The sequence below is a fragment of the Haemaphysalis longicornis genome, unplaced genomic scaffold, assembly GCF_048455015.1.
Source record: "Haemaphysalis longicornis isolate Haplotype H1 unplaced genomic scaffold, Haemaphysalis longicornis Haplotype H1 scaffold_9, whole genome shotgun sequence".
In the NCBI taxonomy this organism is placed as follows: Eukaryota; Metazoa; Arthropoda; class Arachnida; order Ixodida; family Ixodidae; genus Haemaphysalis; species Haemaphysalis longicornis.
In genome coordinates, this window is record NW_027526460.1 from 55,087,164 (window position 1) to 55,108,661 (window position 21,498).

A 21,498-nucleotide genomic window follows, 5' to 3' on the forward strand; every position below is an offset into this window, starting at 1 on the left:
TTACGCAGCTGGGACCCTCACGTCCAGCAAGTACTTGCTGAACGAGCAGCTCAGGTCACCGGCACCCTCCAAGTGCTCCAAGTCCAACTAGTGCTCAAATAAAGTTTTTCTCTGTCTCTCTTTTGCTTATGATATTTTTTTTAATCTGTCTTCATATTTTGGGTAACGAAACTTGTTGTTTGCGTTATTTCTTGACGTATTTTGTCGTTTATAAAAACCGAAGGCGTCTCCCTACATGTGATCCATTATAGTTCGGCCGAGAGATCCCTTAGGCGCCGCTTGCTAGAGCGATAAGTTGTGAGATACTGCATTTCAAGGGGAGGATCGAGGTTTGGGGGGAACCATTTGAATGAAGTTTTTGGTGGGTGAACTCCGTCGGTGACTAGTTTATTCTTTAATATTTTACTATCGAGGTAGGGCAGGTTGAAGTGTCCTTAGGAGTAAGTACGTGTCTTCAGGCGATCTTTCTTGCTAATTTTTTGTACCGCATTAGGTGCACCGTCGGGGGTGATGTTGACGTGGACGGTGTCTCAGCCGCAAGAGTGCGCAGGAGGGATAATGTTGCACTCTCTTGTGCGGTCAAGTGGGCCGCCTGGTTTCCTGCGGGATAGTTCTCGTGACCTGGAACCCAGTCGAGGCGAACATGCATTAGAAATTAAAATTGTGGACTTGCACGCTGAAACTGCACCCACTCATACGTTAAGGCCCGCCACAGTGTAGGGGATAAATGTTTGTTGTCACCAGTGGTGAATTTCGGCGTAAGAAGCCACCCCCTTGAGCGCCCGAGATAGTAGCACACTCTAGCAAGCTAACTGTAGCTGCAGCCCCTACATTCTTTGCCATACTTCAAAGTACCCCTTCAGTGCAAACACTTAATTTCAACGTTTAGTGCTTCAGCGCTGGGCATACCTGCCTGTTCGAAGTTTTCTTCATTCTTTGCTTTCTCTTTTCTGCCTATTTTCCCTTTCCCACGTGCAGGATAGCAAACTAGGCTCTAGCCAGCTTAACTTTCCTGCCTTCCTTCTACATCCTTCCTTCCTTCCTTCAAGGCACCCCCATTTTATTATCCCACCAAAGAGGTTCCAATCTGTATCCACCTATAATTTAGGCCACCTTAGGTGCACATATGAACATCGGACACGGAGGCGTCGAATCGAAAACATTGATACCAGGTAAGCAACAAAATCACCCCAACTCGCTGCACTCTGTACTTTTTATTGTAATAAAACAATGTATTGGCGGCGCGTAGACTTCACACGGGAATGATATCGCCTCAGTACTGTCCTTCAAACACCTGCAAAAAATAATAACAGAGCGCATCAGGTAGCCGCGAGTGGAAAAACAGTTTACAATGGCGGACACCCCGTTTAGTGCAGTGTATGCGTTTCTTTTGTATGGCACACTAACTGAGCCTAAACTCAGAAACACTGAAAGTTGCAGTTATTGCGCATGCAAGAAAGTATTTGTCTCGTTACATGGCAGGTTTTACACGGTCGACCGACTAGACAATCGTTTGGAGCAATCACGATGTCATGCACTAGAGAGATTGGTTAAGCTCTCGGCATGCTTCACGGGTGTCCACTGCACACTTACAGATGGGGATTGGTGGGCAGGGAGCTCTGATGCACACAACTCGTTCGAGTATACAGCGCTGTCCGGGCCGACAGAAAACTCTCTGCAAAACGGCGGGAAAAAATGTCAACGAGTGAGTAACACTTTTTACCCCAAAACGCAGGTTCTTAAAATTTCACTGGAACACATAGTCAGCTAGAATTGAATTTCCTTCTTTACTCATCACCTTATACGATACAGTTAAAACAGCCCCACGTATTTTTTTAAAACTATATCTGTTTCAGTATATACAGTTGCTAATCCAAAATGGTTCCAAGTACCAGCCCTTTGATTATTATTGGAGCGGGAGTACAACCTGGAGATTCAGTACTGGGCGTGTTTAAGATAACACGACGAAGGATTACGGACAACACAGCGCGCAACTTCGCTCTTTACTGGGTCGTTCAAAATTGGGCTGAGATAATTGCGTGATAAGTTTATATTGTTGCCCGTAGATGCGAGTCTAACCTTCAAATTTTGGGACACCGTTTACCATCAAATGAGCTGTCTAATCTATCGTGTTCAGGTAGAAATATTTTGCGTAGACGTCTAAAAAACCTCTGCAACACTTTTTTTAACTTTATTTGTGTCTTAAATGCTTCCAGAACGTATAGTCAGGAAGCGTATTCGGTACTTTGAACGGCGAGTCACAAAGTATCTCAACGAAAACTTGCTGCTCTACGCCTGTCAGATAACTATAAAAACTTGCTCAACGAATTTTTCTCTCTTTCCCAGACTTTGCATTCTTTGCGCGCTCTATTGAGTCATTTGAGCGGTGATCCAGCTATTATGCTGCAACCTATCAGTTGTAGCAATCAACGCATTCGATAGTCACTTTCGTGAAAATCGCAAGAAAAGCAAGGCAGATACTGGAAGGCGTATCTGCTTGGACGAGCAAACCCCACACTGCCGCTGCGACCTGGCGATAACGGGACTCCCAAGCATGAAGGAAAAAGTGATTTATTTTATTGGCAGTGTTGCACGGCCCCTTTAGGCAGCGTATTCACAGTGTGCCCCAAAGTTGGCATAGAGATCCTACTTTGCATGACTTTTCTTTTTGTATGCCAAAAATTCCAACTATCATATTTTGTAAGACTGTATAATATTCTTACTCCACACCGCCGTCGACCTCCGGGAAATCCGCCGAATCCTCCCGGAAACCGCTGTGCATCTGCCAGCAGCACTGCGAGACATGTATTTCATTATTAGCTTTGGTTCCTGCTTGTGTGTGAATGTATACTGCCACATAAAAAGTATTAGCACATTTGTTTTGCACAGATTTTAGAATAATCAATCACTACATTCCCACTTCGAATCGGTGTTAAATTAACACCTTGGTGCTTGGACATGCACGCCCTTCAACACTTCTTTCACCGCTGTATTACGTTCAGAATTGTTCGGATAGAAGTTAACTTCATTAGTACCCCATCCACGCAAGTCATTAAAGATAGAGTTGACTCATTTTCCGTGCGAATCGGTCCTTCCGGCAACTTTAAATAACTTCGCGGCGCAAATAGGCATTTCAAGCTCACGCTCGTGACGTATATGACGGATAAAGATTCAATCAAAGTCAGCATAACTTCACACAAATCGCGATTTTCAGACGAGACATGAAGACAACCTTACGTCCGTTTACGCAGCTTTTCAATTCATCTTGTCCAAAATAAATTTACAAACGTGCAACGACAAAGCGTAGGAATTTTCAGAAGAGACCATTATTTTTGTTCTCTTTGTTCGCAGCCCTGTTCCCATACCAAAAACATTTAAGTAAAACGTTGTGAAGTTATTAGCTTCTCTCATGTGCAATTGAATCATTTCGTAGTCAAGTATTAACTTTTCGGAGTATGTATACGGTAACTTTACAAGAGCTTCACTCATGTGCAATTGAATCATTTCATAGTCAAGTATTAACTTTTCGGAGTATGTATACGGTAACTTTACAAGAACACAATAGAGTTGTTACGACTATTTTCATACTTTGTTAGCAAGTTCTAGTACAGAGGGACAGAACCCGGCACAAAAACATTCGGATAAGCAGCTAGAACGTACTTGCTGATAGGAGAACGATGGCAAAGATGACTGCAGAGCTCTTCATGGTCGAGTTGGTGGCAGCTAACATGTGTCGACGAAGCGCCGTGGTGATGAGTTTTTATTCCGCGTACCGGACATGAAGGGAACGCGTCCTGTGTCCGGTCGAGCACCCTTACAGAACATTGCACACCTTGAAGAAAATATAAACTAAAACATCCGGGAAGGCCCTGTGCTTCCCTTTAGCTCCTGTAGTATAAGGAAAGTGTGAAGAACCCGACGTGCAACCGGATATTCTCGAGGGCACACGTATAAAAAATATGAAGCGAAGACATGAGGGCAGAAATAGCGACAATCAACGGCCTAGCGGCACGTGTCGGACGTAAACAGCAGCTCCTCGTTCGCACTTTTTTGCATGTGTGCCCGCCATTTCGACCTGCTTGAGGTCATGAAGCGGCTTCGTGTTACCTTTCCCCGCGTAATGGGCGCGGTTTTTCCGAGGATGTATTTCTTGTGGAGACAGAACTATGTCAAGAGCGCCTTTTGAAGACCTCTGTTTCGTTATGTGACAACTATGTCACCAGCACCTTGGGCTTGCCCAATCCGCTGTGAAAATGATGCGGTCCAGTAATGCCAAAATGACCAGGTATTTTATAAAGACTGCAGCTTTTCTGGGGCTACGTAAACACATAGATTTTGTGTGTGTGTGTGTGTGTGTGTGTGTGTGTGTGTGTGTGTGTGTGTGTGTGTGTGTGTGTGTGTGTGTGTGCATGTATGTATGTGTGCGTATGTACGTATGTATGTGTGTATATGTACGTATGTATGTATGTATATAAGTTATGTATGTATGTATAGCATGTATTACAGTAATCTCTCGTTATAACGAAGTCAGCGGGACGACCAAAAATTTCGTCATAAGCAGGGTTTCGATATAAGCGGCAACTCGAGAGAAGCTAGAGCACTTGAGCCTTAATTGCACCACATCTGTGAAGAATCAAAACACAATGTATTCCTTGGAGCAAAACTTTATTAAGGTGCAAAAAAGGCAGCGAGCTTTCGCTGTTTCAAGCTCTTGCTGGGCGCGAGCAAACGTTGCTTTGGCCGTTGCTTTGGCCAAGCATTGCACGACGCTGCGGTCGCCGCACATAAAAGTGGCAGTGGCAGTGGCCACTTTTATAGGGGCGGACGGGCGTCACGGAACGCTACGAGAGTTCCTCCCTAGAAAGCGCCGCAAACGTAGTGGCTCGAATTTGAGGTTGTACTTGTTGAGCCAAAAAACGTTTAACCGCCCATTGTGGATGCACAGCGCAATCATGAAAACCGACCGGTCTTACACTAGGGGCTTTGCATGATTACTGGGCAATTCTTTCCCGGGCTGTGCAGCCGTTAAGTTTGCGGCACAAGAGTTATTTGGCGCTCTGCCGACACTGCTTATTGTACGGTTCGAGTGTCGGTGTTCGCGCACGGCCGCGTCCGCCTCATTTACCAATGGCTAGAAACAAAATTAGTGACCCTACCACGACTTTTTACCGTTTGTCTAAAGCCGGATGGCGCGAATCGAGCATGACCGGCTCGAGAAAATCGCCGAGGAAACACCAGCTTGTGTTGACCCGCCATGTGATAGCCTGGCCCGCGTTGAGTGGCCGCCGCTCGGCGACGCCTCCGCTCGCCACTTCGCTCTAAGCGGGTCAAGTTCTTTATGCTCTTCGAATAATGCGGCCTAACATACATGTGTTTGGGTTGGGATCAGAATAAATTTCGAATAAAGCGATATTTCGAGTAAAGCCAGTTCGTTATAACGAGGGATTACTATATGTATGTAAGTATGTATGTATGTATCTATGTATGTATGTATGTATGCATGTATGTATGTGTGCATCTATGTATGTATGTATGCATGTATGTGCGCATGCGTGTATGTAATTATGTGCGTATGTATGTCATCATCATCATCATCATCACCAGCCTATCTACGCCCACTGCAGGGCAAAGGCCTCTCCCATTATTCTCCAATTACCTCGGTCCTGTGCCAACTGTGACCAATTTATCCCTGCAAACTTCTTGATCTCATCTGCCCATCTAACTTTCTGCCGCCCCCTGCAACGCTTGCCTTCTCTAGGGATCCACTCTGTTACCCTTAACGACCAACGGTTAACTTGCCTTCGCATTACATGCCCTGCCCACGTCCATTTCTTCTTCTTAATCTCTACTGATATGTCCTTAACACGTGTTTGTTCCCTGACCCACTCCGCTCTCTTCTTGTCCCTTAATGTTACACCTATCATTTTCCGCTCCATTGCCCGCTGAGTCGTTCTCAATTTAAGTTGAACCCTCTTAGTGAGCCTCCAAGTTTCTGCCCCGTAGGTGAGTACCGGTAAGATGCAGCTGTCATACACTTTCTTCTTCAGCGACAATGGTAGGCTGCTATTCATTTTCTGAGAATGTCTGCCATATGCACCCCACCCCATTCTGATCCTTCTAATTATCTCTGCCTCATGGTTGGGATCTGGGGTCACAACTTGGCCTAAGTAGATATATTCGCTTACCACTTCCACTGCCTCGCCACCTATCTCAAACCGCTGTACTGTCCCGAGGTTATTGATCATTACTTTAGTTTTCTGCATATTCATTTTCAGGCCCACGGTTCTACTCTGTTCGCCCAGTGCGGAAAGCATGCTTTGCATGTATGTATGTATGTATGTATGTATGTATGTATGTATGTATGTATGTATGTATGTATGTATGTATGTATGTATGTATGTATCTATGTATGTATGTATGTATGTATGTATGTATGTATGTATCTATCTATGTAGGTATATATATATATGTGTGTGTATGTATGTATGTATGCATGTACGTATGTATTCCTGTCTCTGTCTGGCTGGCTGGCTGGCTGGCTGCCTGTCCCTCCGACCGTCCGCCCGTCACTAGATTCAGCCGCCAGGACAAAGTGAAAGATAGCTTGAATACGAAGTACTATATACAGACAGGACTGTTCCGAACTACTGAAACTGCTGGCATGGCTCATACATGGTTAAATTAATCAGCCAAAGAAAACCTCAGGCATATATTTGAGGCGAAATGTACGTACAGAACCGAGAGTACCCGCGTTTCGACATATGGGATACACGTTGGGTTTGTTTTCACGAGAACCAATAAAAAACAACGACTTTAAAAATCGTGCTTAAGACTTGCGAGATAAATTCGAGGAGGAGGAGGAGGAGGAAGAGGAGGAGGAGGAGGAGGAGGAGGAGGAGGAGGAGGAGGAGGAGGAGGAGGAGGAGGAATAAACTTTATTTCAATATTCGAAGATTAAAATTTTCTGTTCCAAGAAGAATAGGAAGAAATGAAGAAAAAGACGCTCGTCGTCCCAGCAGATAGTACACGAACAGTGCGAACGCAGAAAAATTTAATTGGACAGATTTTTGTTGCTGTCATCATGAGCTGAGCGAGAGAGGAGGAAACAGCGTAATTTATGGGGAAGGCAATTACGAGAGGAATGTGGGAGGGCCGGTAGAAGACCATCGTCTTTCGGATTCATTTGCAGCGAAGCAAGCAGGTACGCGACCATTTTTTTTTTCATTACTGGGCTCCCGTCGTACCGTAAGCACGGGTTATTCGTTTAGCAAGACGTTTGTGACGTCACTGCACGAGAGAAACGGGCGAACCGCTAATGCAGCAACCACGGCTGCAACCTAAACGAATTTTTCGCGTCGCCACATTTTATACGATGACGCCATACCCTAGTTGAAACGCGGCGCCCAACTGCAAACTTTTCTGCGTTCATGCGTGCACGGACTACGGTTTTTCTGCCACAATTTGCGCCGAAATTTATTGTCTCCCTCGTTCACAGCTTGATTTTTTGTCTCCACACGCAACGCACCCCACCCAAAAAATGGCTGGGCTTTATATGCTTTTGTGAGTTCGGACTCGCTGATCCTGTAAAAGAATGGGTTGCTCTTTTTTTTCCCCTTACATTTTGGAAGTTACTCTCTGTGTAAAAATAGAGAGTACTTTTACGGAGCTCGTAGCCGATGCACAGAATAATACAATGTATTATGGTGCTGCCGTTCGGACTGCAGGTTTGTGGTTGCTTTTAAAGCGAAAGTGTTAGATATCTGTTTCAAGCTCGCGCGTTGTGAGGCACAGAAAACCGCGATGTGCAAAAAAGGAGTGCGAGCCGGGGATCGCGTGCTGGGAACGGAAAACACCACTATCGGAGGAGGGTTGCAGGAGGGCTCTGACACTTATCTCTCCTCTGCTAGAGACTCACCAGGGTCACTTCTGGGGCAACAACGGACCGCAAGATGTCTCAGGCTCCAAACAACCTCACCTTCGACAACCCCTTCTCCATCTTGACCTAGAGTACTTTTGCTCAAATAAAAGCTTTTACTGTTTCAATGCTTGCTGTTTCATTGTTCTCTATTTTCAGAACAAACTTCAGCGTGATTCATACTAAAAAAGTACGATTTATATTGAGTACGTCTATATGAAGGAAGAAAGAGAAAGCAAACATGTCGAAAGACAAGGAGCGAGTAATCTAGAGAGTCTGGAGAGAGTTGAATAACGCCACAAAGGGAAAACCGCGAAATAAGTAGGAGCCTATGCACACTAAAAAGAGCGCAGGGACGAGGACGGAAGAAGTGACAAACTAGCGCGCTCTAGTTTGTCCCTTCTTCCGTCCTCGTCCCTGCGCTGTTTTTAGTGTGAATAATGCGTACCCAACTAGCCCAATGTCAAGCCGTAGGAGCCTATGATAAATTTAAAAAAAGGACATTTCGCACACACTGCCATTTCTGCGCAATTCTTTTATTCCACGAAGGAACTGGTCGAAATGGCTTTATTTGGTCGAATGAACGCTGTCTTCCTCCGACGTTTTGTGTACGGCGCCTGCGAGAAGGTGAAAAAAGAGATAAAAACAGTTATTGGCAGCCAGAAACAATGTTTGAAAAATGTTTAGACAGTTATCGCTGTTTTACTGACATAGCCCTTCGACGAGTTACGCACATGCCTCGCAAACGGAGTAAGTTTCGAAGGACGATGACGTGTACGGCTTCCAATGAACTGATGTCGAAGTATACGTCTGATTATGATTTGCACGTGCGGTCGACAACTCGTAGCCCATAACAAGTGGGCAGGAATACGCCACTTTAATTGCTCTTCGTTAAGCACCACCCGCAGACAGTCGATAATTTGCCTTCGATGAATAACGAAAGATTAGGAGGGATTGTGAGCAACGCATAATTGGCTTAGGTCATTCCAAATGTATCGATTCTTTGGGGCAGCGCTTTTGGCGGAACAGTGGGGCATCATACCTAAGATATCCCCTTTAATTCAATGAAAGGTCGCAGTTATGGATTAAAACCGGCTTTGCTTGGCCCCACTTCAACACAATCGCTGTTTACCATCACCATGCTACATGCACCCCAGAGGGTACGGCGAATGTTCTCAAGGTTATGTATGCTCAGTTTGGCCCGTTGCCTGTCTGTTTTGGATTTTCAGCGTTCCCTGAAAGGGTGATGTGTGTCCCACTTAAGTTTAGTCCGTCATCATCATCATCGTCGTCGTCGTCATCGTCGTCGTCATCATCCTTATTAGCCTATCTACGCCCACTGCAGGGCAAAAGCCTCTCCCACACATCTCCAATTATCCCTGTCCTGGGCTAACTGCGACCAACTTATTCCCACAACCTTCTTGGTCTCATCTGCCCATCTGACTTTCTGCCGCCCCCTTCCCCGCTTGTCTCCTCTTGGGATCGACTCTGTTACCCTTAATGACCAACGGTTATCTTGCCTTCGCAATACATGCCCTGCCCACGCCCATTTTTTCTTCTACTAATATGCCCTTAACACGCGTTTGTTCCCTGACCCACTCCGCTCTGCTCTTGTCCCTTAATGTTACACCTATCATCTTTCGTTCCATTGCCCACTCAGTCGTCCTCAATTTAAGTTAGTTAAGTCAGTTTAGTCCATACGTACCCATAAATATCCATATACAAATGGAGGTACCGGGCCGCAACTAGATTAAAATCCGAAGCAAAGGAATAATTTTCATCAATCAATCAATCAATCAAAATCAGCAATAACTTCACTTGACGTGAAAATTCACAGCAGTGGTGTGAGGTTCGTTCCTCAAATGTTTTGTTCAATGCCAAGGGTTGCCTGTAATAAGAGTCAGGAACTTGTGGTGTAGTTGCACGTACATCGAGAGATCGTTGGCCGATGCGGAGGTTCGCGGAAGTTGGAAAGTCTCTGAACACAGCGTTGTCCAGGGTGGTAGCTTGGGCTCTGAAAGATGTAAGAACACAAAAGCATTCGTGTGAAACACTGTTCAAGGTGACCCATTCAGCCTTTCCGTCGCGCCCCAATAATGCTACCACTCAAGAGAAGATCTATAGTATAATTATGAGTCCAAAAGAATCGCTCCACTCGCCAAGTTATACTGGTATTACCGCGACTTTAGCTGATGGGCGTATTAATGAAGAGGTGTTTCGTTCGCATATTTGAATGTGGTGTGGGTGGTGATGGACTACTATCAGAACAGAACCTATCCAAGACTGCCTGCTCGCTCCTGCGCCCGCATGCAAGAAAGGTCGTATACAACTGCCCCTTACCCTTCTCCGCCCTCCCCCCACCCTCCCACTACAAAGAGCGCTTGTCAGCCCCCCCTCCCCCCCCCCCCCTTTTTTTTTTTCTGGCCTAACTCCTGATTCTGCATTACCGCGCTGTCTGCGCACTAAAGCCGGCAGACGCGCCCTCCCCTCTCCTCCACGTCTAGCGTTAGCCTGGCTCGTCTGTTCTGAACCCGGTCCTCTGATTTCGGGGGGAAATCGTAGTGCCCCGTTTCGCACAGTCCCGTCTAACAGTGCCACTGCGCTCAATAGCCAGCCGACGCGCCGAAGCGCTTACAGATGGCGCCCTTTTCTCCTCCTATGTCCTCACGTGACCATAGGGGCTCGAGCAGTAGCCAAAAGCCCGGGCGGACCTTGCTGCATGCCCGTGACTATTCGCATAAACAAGATGAAAGAAAGGGGGTGGGTACCGAACAAAACATAATCCTAGCCCTGTTTGTTCTCGGTTCGCCGTCCACCACTACGACGTAGTACGCCTCAACCTTTAGAAACGCGATTCAGATGTTGGCTTCAGTGCCCCTGGGCTATGCGGTGAGTCGTAGTGGAGAGCTAAAGGTATATTTAAAGCACCGGACTTCTTAGGTGTTGACTGAGATCTGCTGGTCACGAACGGTATGCTTTTCTTCTTTTTTTTTTTCCTCCGTCCGCAATACAGCCTCCACGCCAAGAAATGAGAATACCGATCTCGTGAAAAGCGGAGGAGGACCTTGGAAGTCCTTAGTTCTTGGTTTTTCGCTTCCTCGGCTGGTGGTAGGAGAGGCAAATAGGTCCCGTGTAGGAACTTCGTGGCGCCAGCACGCGCGTCCCGAAATTAATTCATTTCTAATACTGTATATGGTAAGATGAAGCGATTTTATCATAGAATATTGTGTACACATATGGTAAGATGAAGCGACTTTATCATATAATATTGTGTACACATATGGTAAGCTGAAGCGACTTGATCATAGAATATTGTGTACACATATGGTAAGATGAAGCGACTTGATCATAGAATATTGTGTACACATATGGTAAGCTGAAGCGACTTGATCATAGAATATTGTGTACAAATATGGTAACATGAAGCGACTTGATCATAGAATATTGTGTACAAATATGGTAAGATGAAGCGACTTTATCACAGAATATTCTGTACACCTGGTTACAAGACGGATTCTTTCTTCACGCCTTTACGTACGTACGTACATGACTGTTTCCGCGTCAGCATCGTCAGCGCCAATAAATATCATCCCCTGGAGCCAGAAATAACTGAAGGTTTTGCATGGAGGGCAGACCTTTCAGGAAAGTTATATAATCACTTCATAAACACAATTCCAATAGAGCCAAGTTTCCCCTTGAATGATAACCCTGGAAGATAACTATTTCTTCACTCGGAGCTTTCCAGAACGGTCTAAAATTGCCGCATTCTTTGTTGTATAGAGTTTATACCTATAAAGTGGCGCGTTCTAGCTTCTGTATCTCTAAGACTTTATACCCTTACAAAAATTTTTATCGCCTTGGTTTTGAAAGTTTATTGAGTTTTGTCAAAAGAAATTAATGATTTCTTTTTAAGTTTCTATTGACTCTGTCTATTGAGTTTCAAAAGTTATTTGGCCACCGCGTTCCTATTGAAATGGGAAGAAGAGGTTCAATAGACTTTTTCTATCGAGTACTTATTGAAACTTGATAGGCTAGATCTATTAAGTTTCTATTAAAGTTCCCTACAGAGTTTAAAATGAATATGCATAAAACTTTTTATTGAGTTTCAAAAGACTTTTTCTATCGAGTACTTATTGAAACTTCGAAAAAAAAAAGTTCCTGCGTTTTTGCAGCCGCCCCTTTCCATAGGGGCGATTTCCAGGCGCGGACTCCCCTTTCAAGGGTCCGCACTCGACCAGGGACTCCTGTACCCCTTAAAGAAACCAGTGGGTGCCCGGCGGTACCAGGATTCGAACCCAGTACATCCCGCATACGAGGCGAGTGCTGTACCTCTGAGCCATCGCTGCGGTTAGAAGTTCCTGCGTTTTTGCAGCCGCCCCTTTCCATAGGAGCGATTTCCCGTGCAAGCCGGGTGAACTTCCCAAGCGTTGTAGTCCCACACAAGGGCCGAGCGCCAGGCCGGGGAGTCGCTTGTGCCTATTTTACCGGTAGGTTCCCGGCGCCACCAAGGCACACAATGCTCATGGCGCCTTCCACAGCCACGGTGGACGCTACACTCGCAACCGCCTGTGGCAGGACATGCCGCCAGACTCTTTCACCCTCGGCAATGGCGCAACGCGGCATGATGGCCGGGGGCCCCGCCAGATGGACAAGGGTCAGGGGCCCCTCGATAGGGTAAAGGCAGCTTTCCAGGCGTGGATTCCCCTCTCAAGGGTCCGCACTCGACCAGGGACGCCTGTACCCATTAAAGAAGCCGGTGGGTGCCCGGCGGTACCAGGATTCGAACCCAGTACCTCCCGCATACGATGCGAGTGCTGTACGTCTGAGCCATCGCTGCGGTCTCGAAATATAATTTCGTGACCGCAGCGAAATATGTTTATATAAATATATTGCGAATATAAATATAATTCGAAAAATAATTTGTAAATTCGTGTAATTAGGCATTATTTACCGGATTTAAGTTTTAATTGGAACACATTAGAGTTCACTTTTTGTTCATGTTGTCTGTCTTCAATTGGTTTTGAAAGCCTGTATATGCAGCGTTCATTTTTTCTCACTTTGCAAGATTTGACGATGCCATATATGTGACAAAAACTGCCGGGCGAAACGAGACCACTGAAAACAACAGCGACGGAGAGTGCTCCCCATTCCGTAACGGGGTAGCTAGATATGATGTGATGGGGGACTACAGCGCACTTCCCTATCATGTTAAACCAACAAGCATAGTCACTTTAGTGCATTTCAGATCTGACATCACCTGTACGTGCAAAACCAGCAGGGAATTAATATCTTTCGCCTTTTTTGCTAGTGCCGTGGCAATCCGTAGGCTCTAGCGGCGGGGCAATTAAAATTGCTTTTCGACATCCATCTCCGGCCCCGCTCTATATAGCTGCCAAAATTCCTGGGAGTGACATCCACGAACCATTGAAATCAATTATATAATTTTTTTAAGATTCCAAATTTGGTGATCGCGGTATATGCATCCTTTAACCTGCATATGTAACGGACATTTTCATTCTCCGTGCACCGCCTCCATCGAAAAAACTTGGATGAAAAACTTCAAAGTGAGCCAACAGAAACTTTCTTGAGTTATCACGTTAAAGCTTCAATAGAATTTCTAGTGAACTTATATTGAGTTAGTTGCTATATTGAAGACCCTACAAAAATTCAAAACAGCTTTCATAGAGTAGACTCCATAGAACTGCTATTGAACGAGTTCAGTAAAATGTGTGTAGAATCTTTATCGAGCCTGAGTAGATTGAGTTTATATAGGGAGGTCTTTTTTTGAAATTCCATAGAGATTTTGTAGATATGAGTAGAGTGAGTTTTTATAGGGAGGACTCTTTAGAAATTCTATAGAGATCTTATAGAGATGAGGTGAGTGAGTTTTTATGGGGAGGACTCTTTTGAATATTTATAGAGATCTTATAGAGATGGAGGGAGGGGGTTTTTATAGGGAGGTCTTTTTTGAAATTCTATAGAGATCATATAGAGATGAGGAGAGTGAGTTTTTATGGGGAGGTCTCTTCTGAAATTCTATAGAGATCTTATAGAGATGGGGAGAGTGAGTTTTTATAGGGAGGTCTTTTTTGAAATTCTTTAGAGATCTTACAGAGATGACTCGTTAGGTCATGAATTTGCCACGAGTTTCTAATGAGTTCCTTTAGACTCTATAAGAACTCTACAAAAGTTTAATAGGATCGCAACATTCATTTTTGTAAGGGTACAACCACCTTAATGAATTTTGCACCGATCGCACCCATACAAAGGTAGTGCCTTCAGCAATAACGACGTGGTAATTTCAAGAAGAAAGGACGTGGAATAATTTTGTGCCAAATTAGTCTCCAAAACAATGCGATGCAACGCGTAAGTGAGCGAATTAATTTCAATATTCAAGCGCCAAGTTCTGAAGGCAGGGCCCCCACCCGGTGGAGGCTGCTCTGCAGCGATAACTTTCCCTGACATAGCCTGAAACGACACGAAGCAGGCGATGCTGCTTGCATAGAGACTTTTCGTATATACTAGAGGGAAAACTGTCGCTGCGATTGCGCGCTACCCTGGACGCCGCCATGGCAGCGAGCAGCGTTACTCGCCTCCTTAACTTGGCTAGCCACATGGCATCTTTTTGCTCTTAAAGCCAAAATGAACAAAAAATGGTAATTTTTTTTATTCGTCTTGCATAAAACTTTTGACTAGTCCCTGACAAATAAATCTTTGCGCACTTCCATTTTTATAATAATTCAAACACTTTAAATGATATTTTACAAAATAAGTGTTTCTTTTTTGCAGCCACAGGCAACTTTTCAGACGGTTCACGAGCCATGCTAAGCACAAGTGGAATGTGCCTACCCGACACATGACGACACGCTCGCTGAAGCGGGGCTCGCCTCGACTCTGGTGCCAGATTTGCCTCTATACTCGGGAACAAGTTAACAACGGCAATAGCTCACTTGCTGTGTCACTCTGCCAAAGTGGCGGACCCGCTTGTCAACGGGCGCGGGAGTTTTGAAAGGAGAATGCTATGAATGCGTGATATTGTCTGCTTTTTCTCGCGTAGCTTGTTTGTCGTCTCCTCAGTCGTTTATAAGCATATTAAGTCCAAAAAATCACGAAAACGGCTCGTGCCATGTTCAAAACATTCCCAGTAGCGCACTACTTGCGCCACGCGGAATAATATCAGGCTGTGGTGATGAGGCACAGCGGTAACTTTCGTTGCCGTTCTTAACTTGTACCGGAGTATGGTATGTATTATTAGTACGAAACTGTATGGCTGCTTAGGCCTAATATCCTTTCGCCACGGATTGTGTCTCCAAGCGGGTTCCGCGTCCTGGAAACGGAATGCATACTTACGCCACACGAGACCCCAACAGCGCGACCCGGCAGTTATCGGCCGTGCGGGAAGAAGCCTCCTCCTCCTCCAGGACGGTGGGGACGGTGGCCGCCACCCGGGTAGCCGCCACCCGGGTAACCGCCACCTGGGCGGCCTCCTCCTGGAAAACCGCCGCCGGGCCGATGGCCGCCGGGCCGATGGCCTCCACCACCCGGGCGGAAACCTCCCGGTCGCCGCTGGGCGTCGGCAAGCAGCACTGCGGAAAAGTCCTCCGTTATCATTTCGTGTTCAGAGCAAATGCTTGTCCCTCAAAGCCTTATTTTCCTCTCAAAAAGAAAGAGCACCAATTGGAATAATTTGACTATAGTCTTTATTGTGTAGTAGTAGTAGTAGTGAAATCTCGATATAACGAACTTCGGGGGACCGCGGAAAATCGCTCGTTATTCTGAAAGGTCGTTGTAGTGAAAATCGCAAAATTTAAGACAACAAATAATATCTCAATGCCTAGAACGACCTACCTGTAGAGCTGTGCATCCTTGAAGTCATTTTTCAGAAGAAATGCACAAGTGATCATGAAACAATGTACGTTTATTTGGCAAATGTTTCTTCTGGTGTGTGCAGCACAAACTTCCTAGCAAGAGGGACTCCAACTCATCCACATTTCTGTGTACTGGCTCAGTGGCCGTGCGGTTTTCCCCGGAAATGTGCGATTTTCGTACACATCTGCAGTCGTCACGGGCTGGTCGCAGTCCTCGAGTGATGCCGCGGCGCCCTCAGAGGCATCGTCATTCATGCCGTCCTCGCTGCCTTCTTCATCCTGAACGCTCATGCTCTGGAGATTGTGCTCGGTGGTAAGCTCCACTGATGTCCGTGAAGATCCAGCAAGCCACCCGAGCAGCGACGGAACGTAGAAAAACTCGAGGTGGGGAGCGAATAGCGCCGCCGCGGCTTTCTGGACGGAGGGGGCCACCAATGCTTCATTTTTTTCCCTTCTCATCACCAATTTTTTTCTCTCTCTCGCATCTGCTCGCGCATTCCGCGGAGCAAGTTGCAAGACGTCCTGTTCTGCGCTGCATTTTGCCGTGTCGTCTGCTGGCATACGGCGCCGGTTGTCGCGATTGTTTAACGGAAATCTAAGAATCCCCGACCTTGAATATACGAGTTCGTAGTACTGAGGCGTTGTTAACATGGCACGGAACTAAATAAAACGATCGTTATTTTGAAAAGTTCGCTATTCTGAAGTACGTAGTAATGAAATAATTTTACTTTAAAACTATAAGCAGTCGGCGTGGGATTTCTTAAATGCTCGTTAATCTGAAAAGTTCGTTAATGTGGTGTTCGTTGTATCGAGATTTGACTGTAGCAGGAGTGGTAAAAAACCTTAATGAGCAGAACAAAGGGTGTGGTTTCTCAGTTCAGGAACCCAAAAAACGACTTGGTGGTTCCTTGGTGGTTCGAAATTAAGGTCCTTAAAGCATGGACGTACAGCCTCGGACAATCAAAGCTGAAATACTTGGCAGACGACCTAAATACAGCTGCGGCTCGGAGAAGCCGCGAGTATCATAAATGTGGTCGTTAGTTCGTATGATTGACCTCGCTATCAGTACAGTTTTGGGCTGCACTGCCAAGTTGCTGGAATATGTTAAGCATTTCAGCTTGGGCTGTACATTTCCCCCGGGTAAAAACGGAGCTAGGGAGCACGTTGTAAATCTAGGGAGCAATTTGTAAGACGTTGTTGTAAATCTTCGGGAAATAAAAGCTGAATAATGTGTGAACGCAGTGTTTTTAAAAGGGATGAATTTCAGGTTTAGGGGCTAAGGCTAGGCTGCGAGTATTGCTCTAGACGGAATTATTTAAAGACGAATTAAATTTTGAGAAATTTGGCCAAAATAACTCAAAATGCGCCGGCGCTTTTTGTATTTCATCATATAAACAGGAATACACCCTAACAACTAGGTATTAATGCTTTTAACCCTTTGCTTTGGGGTTTTTCTGTAAAGCACAATGGGCACTTTGAAGGATCTCCCGTTTATAACAGCAGCCTGGTATTCTACAACACTCTTCCTATTTTGCTGACTGTACTATACTGTTAATTTGGCCCCGGGTCCCTTCATAATGACGCTGTATGCGAATGCGAGGCTCTCAATGCGAGGCACAGTACCAATACGAAGTAAAATAAAACTAGCTGAAAAGAATGCAGAACAAATAACTAGAAAACGCATAGATGCCCACTTGAATTATAACTGATTTTATCTGAAGAAAACTCCGTTACTCTCGGAGCGGAGATTTGGGTTAGTCTAAAGAAGTCAACCTTGCCACAGGGTAAAAATGAACGGAGCACGACGAATTTATCAATGACAGTCGAACACCGCATGCACTTCAACACGTACACCGGAAGTGAGATGGCGTTACATGGTAGTGCACGGGCACTCTTATTGCAAATGGCGGATTCATTGTGGGCTGGCGTGCGGCAATGCGCGAGCGAAGGCTTCTCGAAGCGTCCTTGGTAAATAAACGTAGGGGCGACGGATGCGTCAGTGAACCGGCGATGTTTACGCTGATAATAAAATCGCGTTACATATTGTAGCGGGAAACGAGTTCGCTCGTGTGACAGTGCTTTCCTCCTGGGCAAGAGTGGAGGTTGATTGATTGATTGATTGATTGATTGATTGATTGATTGATTGATTGATTGATTGATTGATTGATTGATTGATTGATTGATTGATTGATTGATTGATTGTAGGCTTTTAACGCGCCGACGCAGCGCAGGCGATGAGGCGCGCCGTAGTGGAGGGCTCCGGATTAATTTTGACCACCTGTGGATCATTAACGTGCTCCGAAATCTCGTACACACGGGTGTTTTTGCTTCTCGTCTCCACCAGAAAAGCGGCCTCCGCGGCCGGGAATCGAACCCGCGACCTCGTGCTCAGCAGCGCAACACCTTAGCCACTGAGCCACCGCGGCGGGTAACAGTGAAGTGGATACGGGAGGGTCCTATCTGCTATCGGGGAGTCCGTACGCATTTACTCTTTCCCGCGCAATACTCAGCTAAATGTAAATTCTGGCAGGAACCTGAAAGTATGAAACACATAATATTCGACTGCCCACAAAACTCAGACGTTCAGGTCCCTGAACCCGTCACCCTCCCCTGAGCAGTGGAAGATACTTCTGTCTACCGGTCGCCTGCTCTTGCGCCCTAACAAAAGCTTCTTGAGTAAGGTTGTTTTCTTCAAATAAAGGTTAGGTGTAACTAAGTAGAATATCCGACCGTGTTTCCTCATTCTTTGTACTGCATCCTATTGCGCCGCTTTTATTTTATTTAAAATCATGAACCATCTCTCTCACCAAGACGTTTAACATCAAGCAGATAGTTTCGCTATTCTTGAAGCTTGTTTCTTAGTCGAAAATGTGGTTATGATCTCGAAAGAACAGGACGGATGTCAACGCAAAACAGCTTTACAGCCTAACATATCCACTTCATAAATTACTTCGTGTTCTATAAACGAGAACTTTGCCGTCCGTGGAAAGTCAGAAACTGCAATATTTTTACAGCAGCCATAGCATTCCCTCGGAGGACACGTTATTCCCTCGTGAGAATCACCGCGATGTCAAACCGGAGTTGTTTGATGGCCCCTGCCCACAGATGCTAAAAACCGACATATGTGCTGTTTTTCACTCCTAAGTGGGAAAATACGAGGCCCATATCGCTGCTTCGACGCCTTCATTGTTAGAGAATGAACCGTTCCGCATAGAGTCATAAGTTCTAGCCTTAATAACGCGGCTTCTGGGTAAGTATTTTCAAACATAACAGGCTGGGGCTAGTCATAACTATGAATTTAACTAGAAACCACGGGGATTTTTTTGCAGGCCTGAGTTTCCAGGGTACAGAGATTTGAGGATGAAGCCCACCAGACACGTCCTTGCATACTTCAGGCCTCATTCGTTATGGCTAATACTTTCCTAAACCTAATTGAACGCGATATGACATGGCAGGTGTCAAATTACAGTCTCAAGCTCGCCACGGAACAAAAATGGCGCCGCCTCTTTTAAATTATTTGTTCAGAACTCACCTGCTGAGAGAAGCACCACGACGAATATCAAGGCGAAGCACCGCATGGTCCTGGTCCTCAGTCCGAAATGACTGGCTTGCAAGGGCGTGAGGCAAGGACCTTTTATTAGGGGCGCCGTCCAGCCGGGCGACCCACCCTCGGTCCTGGACGACCTCCTTGCCCGGGCAGTGTCCGATGGGCCGGAGAGGAAATGCAAATTTTAACCCCTGCAAAGGCGCACCTTTTTTTCTTGCCTTGGGAGGAGGTGAAACCCGTGGAGATTGCATGGCGCCAAGCCGGTTGCGTGAAGAAACTGCTATCGGTGACCGGACGGATGCTGCGAACACCTCGACCTTGAAACGGTCGCTTGCTATGCCAGACTCGTTTCCGCGGCTTATGTGAGCCCCAGGGCGGGTGTTTTGCTCTTGGTTTTCTGTACTGCCGAACTATCCAGAGGCATTCAAGAGAAGACATTTGCACTGAGACAGCATAGCTTCACTGTGGGTGTTTTATTTAGGCGGTAGTGGAAGACGCCGGGTTATGTATGACGGCGAGTTCTGTACTAATGTCACAAGCAAGTGATGCGGATCGGGTGCGCAGCATGAGGTTGGCGGCATCAGTGCAATCTGCGGAGTGGGAAAGCAACTGAAGTCAGATAAGATTTATCCGAGCGTATGTGCGGTTGGTCGGTAACATCAATAACTCGTGCTTTGACGCACGACAGTGGACACGGGAGCTCAGTAGGCGGGTGAGTTTGATGCGGATGGTCAAAAGTAGGACTCTTGCACGCCCTCGCTGCGAGGCTGTTTCGGAAATCTGTTGGTAAAAAGATCATAGTGATTTGTTTCACTCGATCGGCTCCTTGGCTGGCGATCCAGTGCGCGAATTTTCAGAAACTGCGGGTGGCGCCTTTGGAGTTAAAAAATGAAACGCATTACTTTGAAATGCGCGTTGGAGTAAATGGACGTTGGAGGTTTTCTTCAGAAGGTCCGGTTCTGTGCGCCGAAGGACGAAGCTTGTGATTGATTCCCTGACCAGAGTCGATGAATTCAGGTCTTAATATCAATGTGTCGACTACGCGACTCTACCGCCTCGCCCCCAGGATACTCCCCGTGCACACCACCAACAAAGAGGAACGTCTGGGGCGTTTAATGCAGTCCAATACCCTTCCCTGTCCGGGTCGTCTTCATCCCATCCACAAATCACTCTACCCCGCACCAACTATCGCACTGTGTGGTGACAGAAACGCCGCTGCACGCATCATATAAGAATGTCCTACGAATCCTCCTACCTCATCCCCTCCTAAGCACTGGTAGAAGGCATAAAGTTTTAGCAACTTGCCAACAAAAAATTATATTGGGAGAAAACCTTCACTGTCAGTGGCATCCCCAAGCTGCCAGTCACAACAGCAGCGTAAACATAGTGTTTAAAACAGTCAAACTTGGTTATAGCGAACTGTAATATGCACCGCGATTAGTTCGATATAGCCGAACCCGTCTATAGCGAATTTTTTTTGTTACGAGTTCGCAATACGCGAGACCCCCCTGAGGTTTCCACGTCCAAAAGACAACGCATAAATTATACCATTACCTTACACAAAACAATCCATTTATTGCATGCACTAAAGCTGCTTTCCGCCTTAACTGCCTATTTCACAAAAGAGCGGTGATTTTTGTTTTCACTATTGTTTTGGCTGAGACGTCGTTTTCGCCAGTTTAAGTCCGTGTCCTTTAGTATCCAAGTAATATTGGCAGAGCACATCGACTGGCAAAAGCGCTTCATTAACCTTCCTTAAAGCACCGAAGAGACTGAGAATGTCCCTTGTAACATTTTCAGTCTCTTCAGTGCTTTCAGCACCACCAGCTGTCACGACATCAGTGACGCTGTCTGTGCCTGCGGGGCTCACAGTGACGGCAAAGCCGTCGTTGACACTTAGAAAATTCTCAAAGGACACTCCTTTCGGCACAGCATCTGGAACGTTGGCGAGCTCTTCGCGCAGTTCGCCGATGATGCCGTCTTGGTCCGGACTCGCTGACTGGATGTGCTACTTCGGAAATCCCGTGCGTCGGAAACAGTTGCGGAAGGTGTCAGGCGCCACGTCGCTCCATGCGAAGTTCAAGATTTCAATAGTGGCCAATCAGCATCTCAATCGCCGCTCCGAGACCGTGCATTTCGGTGGCAATTGTAGGCGCGCCGAGTTCGAT

General features: G+C 46.1%; 2 protein-coding genes across 3 annotated transcripts; both read right to left on the reverse strand.

Annotated features, from left to right (window-relative positions):
• Nucleotides 1–355: 355 nt before the first annotated feature.
• On the reverse strand, nt 356–3,880 carry LOC144153981 (uncharacterized). Of its 2 annotated transcripts, none has more exons than XM_077685784.1 (4): nt 3,661–3,880; nt 2,724–2,794; nt 1,594–1,675; nt 356–621 (listed from the first exon to the last, which is right to left on the reverse strand). In XM_077685784.1, exons 1-4 carry the CDS (start codon nt 3,728–3,730, stop codon nt 455–457), a joined length of 390 nt encoding a protein of 129 aa, XP_077541910.1. In that variant the 5' UTR covers nt 3,731–3,880; the 3' UTR covers nt 356–454. The 2 variants fall into 2 exon arrangements, with proteins under 2 accessions (XP_077541910.1, XP_077541911.1); XM_077685785.1 differs by lacking the exon at nt 356–621 and adding an exon at nt 1,196–1,294 and having other exon boundaries at nt 3,661–3,815.
• Nucleotides 3,881–7,920: 4,040 nt separating this feature from the next.
• LOC144153202 (uncharacterized) lies at nt 7,921–19,730 on the reverse strand. Its single transcript, XM_077684856.1, has 5 exons — nt 19,316–19,730; nt 15,266–15,501; nt 9,845–9,929; nt 8,427–8,532; nt 7,921–7,926 (listed from the first exon to the last, which is right to left on the reverse strand). Exons 1-5 carry the CDS (start codon nt 19,579–19,581, stop codon nt 7,921–7,923), a joined length of 699 nt encoding a protein of 232 aa, XP_077540982.1. The 5' UTR covers nt 19,582–19,730.
• Between the last annotated feature and the right edge of the window lie 1,768 nt (nt 19,731–21,498).

Excerpts from the sequence above, each read along its gene's own strand:
- LOC144153981 (XM_077685784.1), bottom strand. The coding sequence starts at position 3,730 with ATGTTAGCTGCCACCAACTCGACCATGAAGAGCTCTGCAGTCATCTTT. Across the intron at positions 2,795-3,660 it reads CATCGTTCTCCTATCAGCAA|TGCTGCTGGCAGATGCACAG; the intron begins GTACGTTCTAGC and ends CATGTCTCGCAG. Across the intron at positions 1,676-2,723 it reads GAGGTCGACGGCGGTGTGGA|AGAGTTTTCTGTCGGCCCGG; the intron begins GTAAGAATATTA and ends GCCGTTTTGCAG.
- LOC144153202 (XM_077684856.1), bottom strand. The coding sequence starts at position 19,581 with ATGCAATCTCCACGGGTTTCACCTCCTCCCAAGGCAAGAAAAAAAGGT. Across the intron at positions 9,930-15,265 it reads CTGTTGGGGTCTCGTGTGGC|AGCCCAAGCTACCACCCTGG; the intron begins GTAAGTATGCAT and ends TACATCTTTCAG. Across the intron at positions 8,533-9,844 it reads TCGGCCAACGATCTCTCGAT|GCGCCGTACACAAAACGTCG; the intron begins GTACGTGCAACT and ends ACCTTCTCGCAG.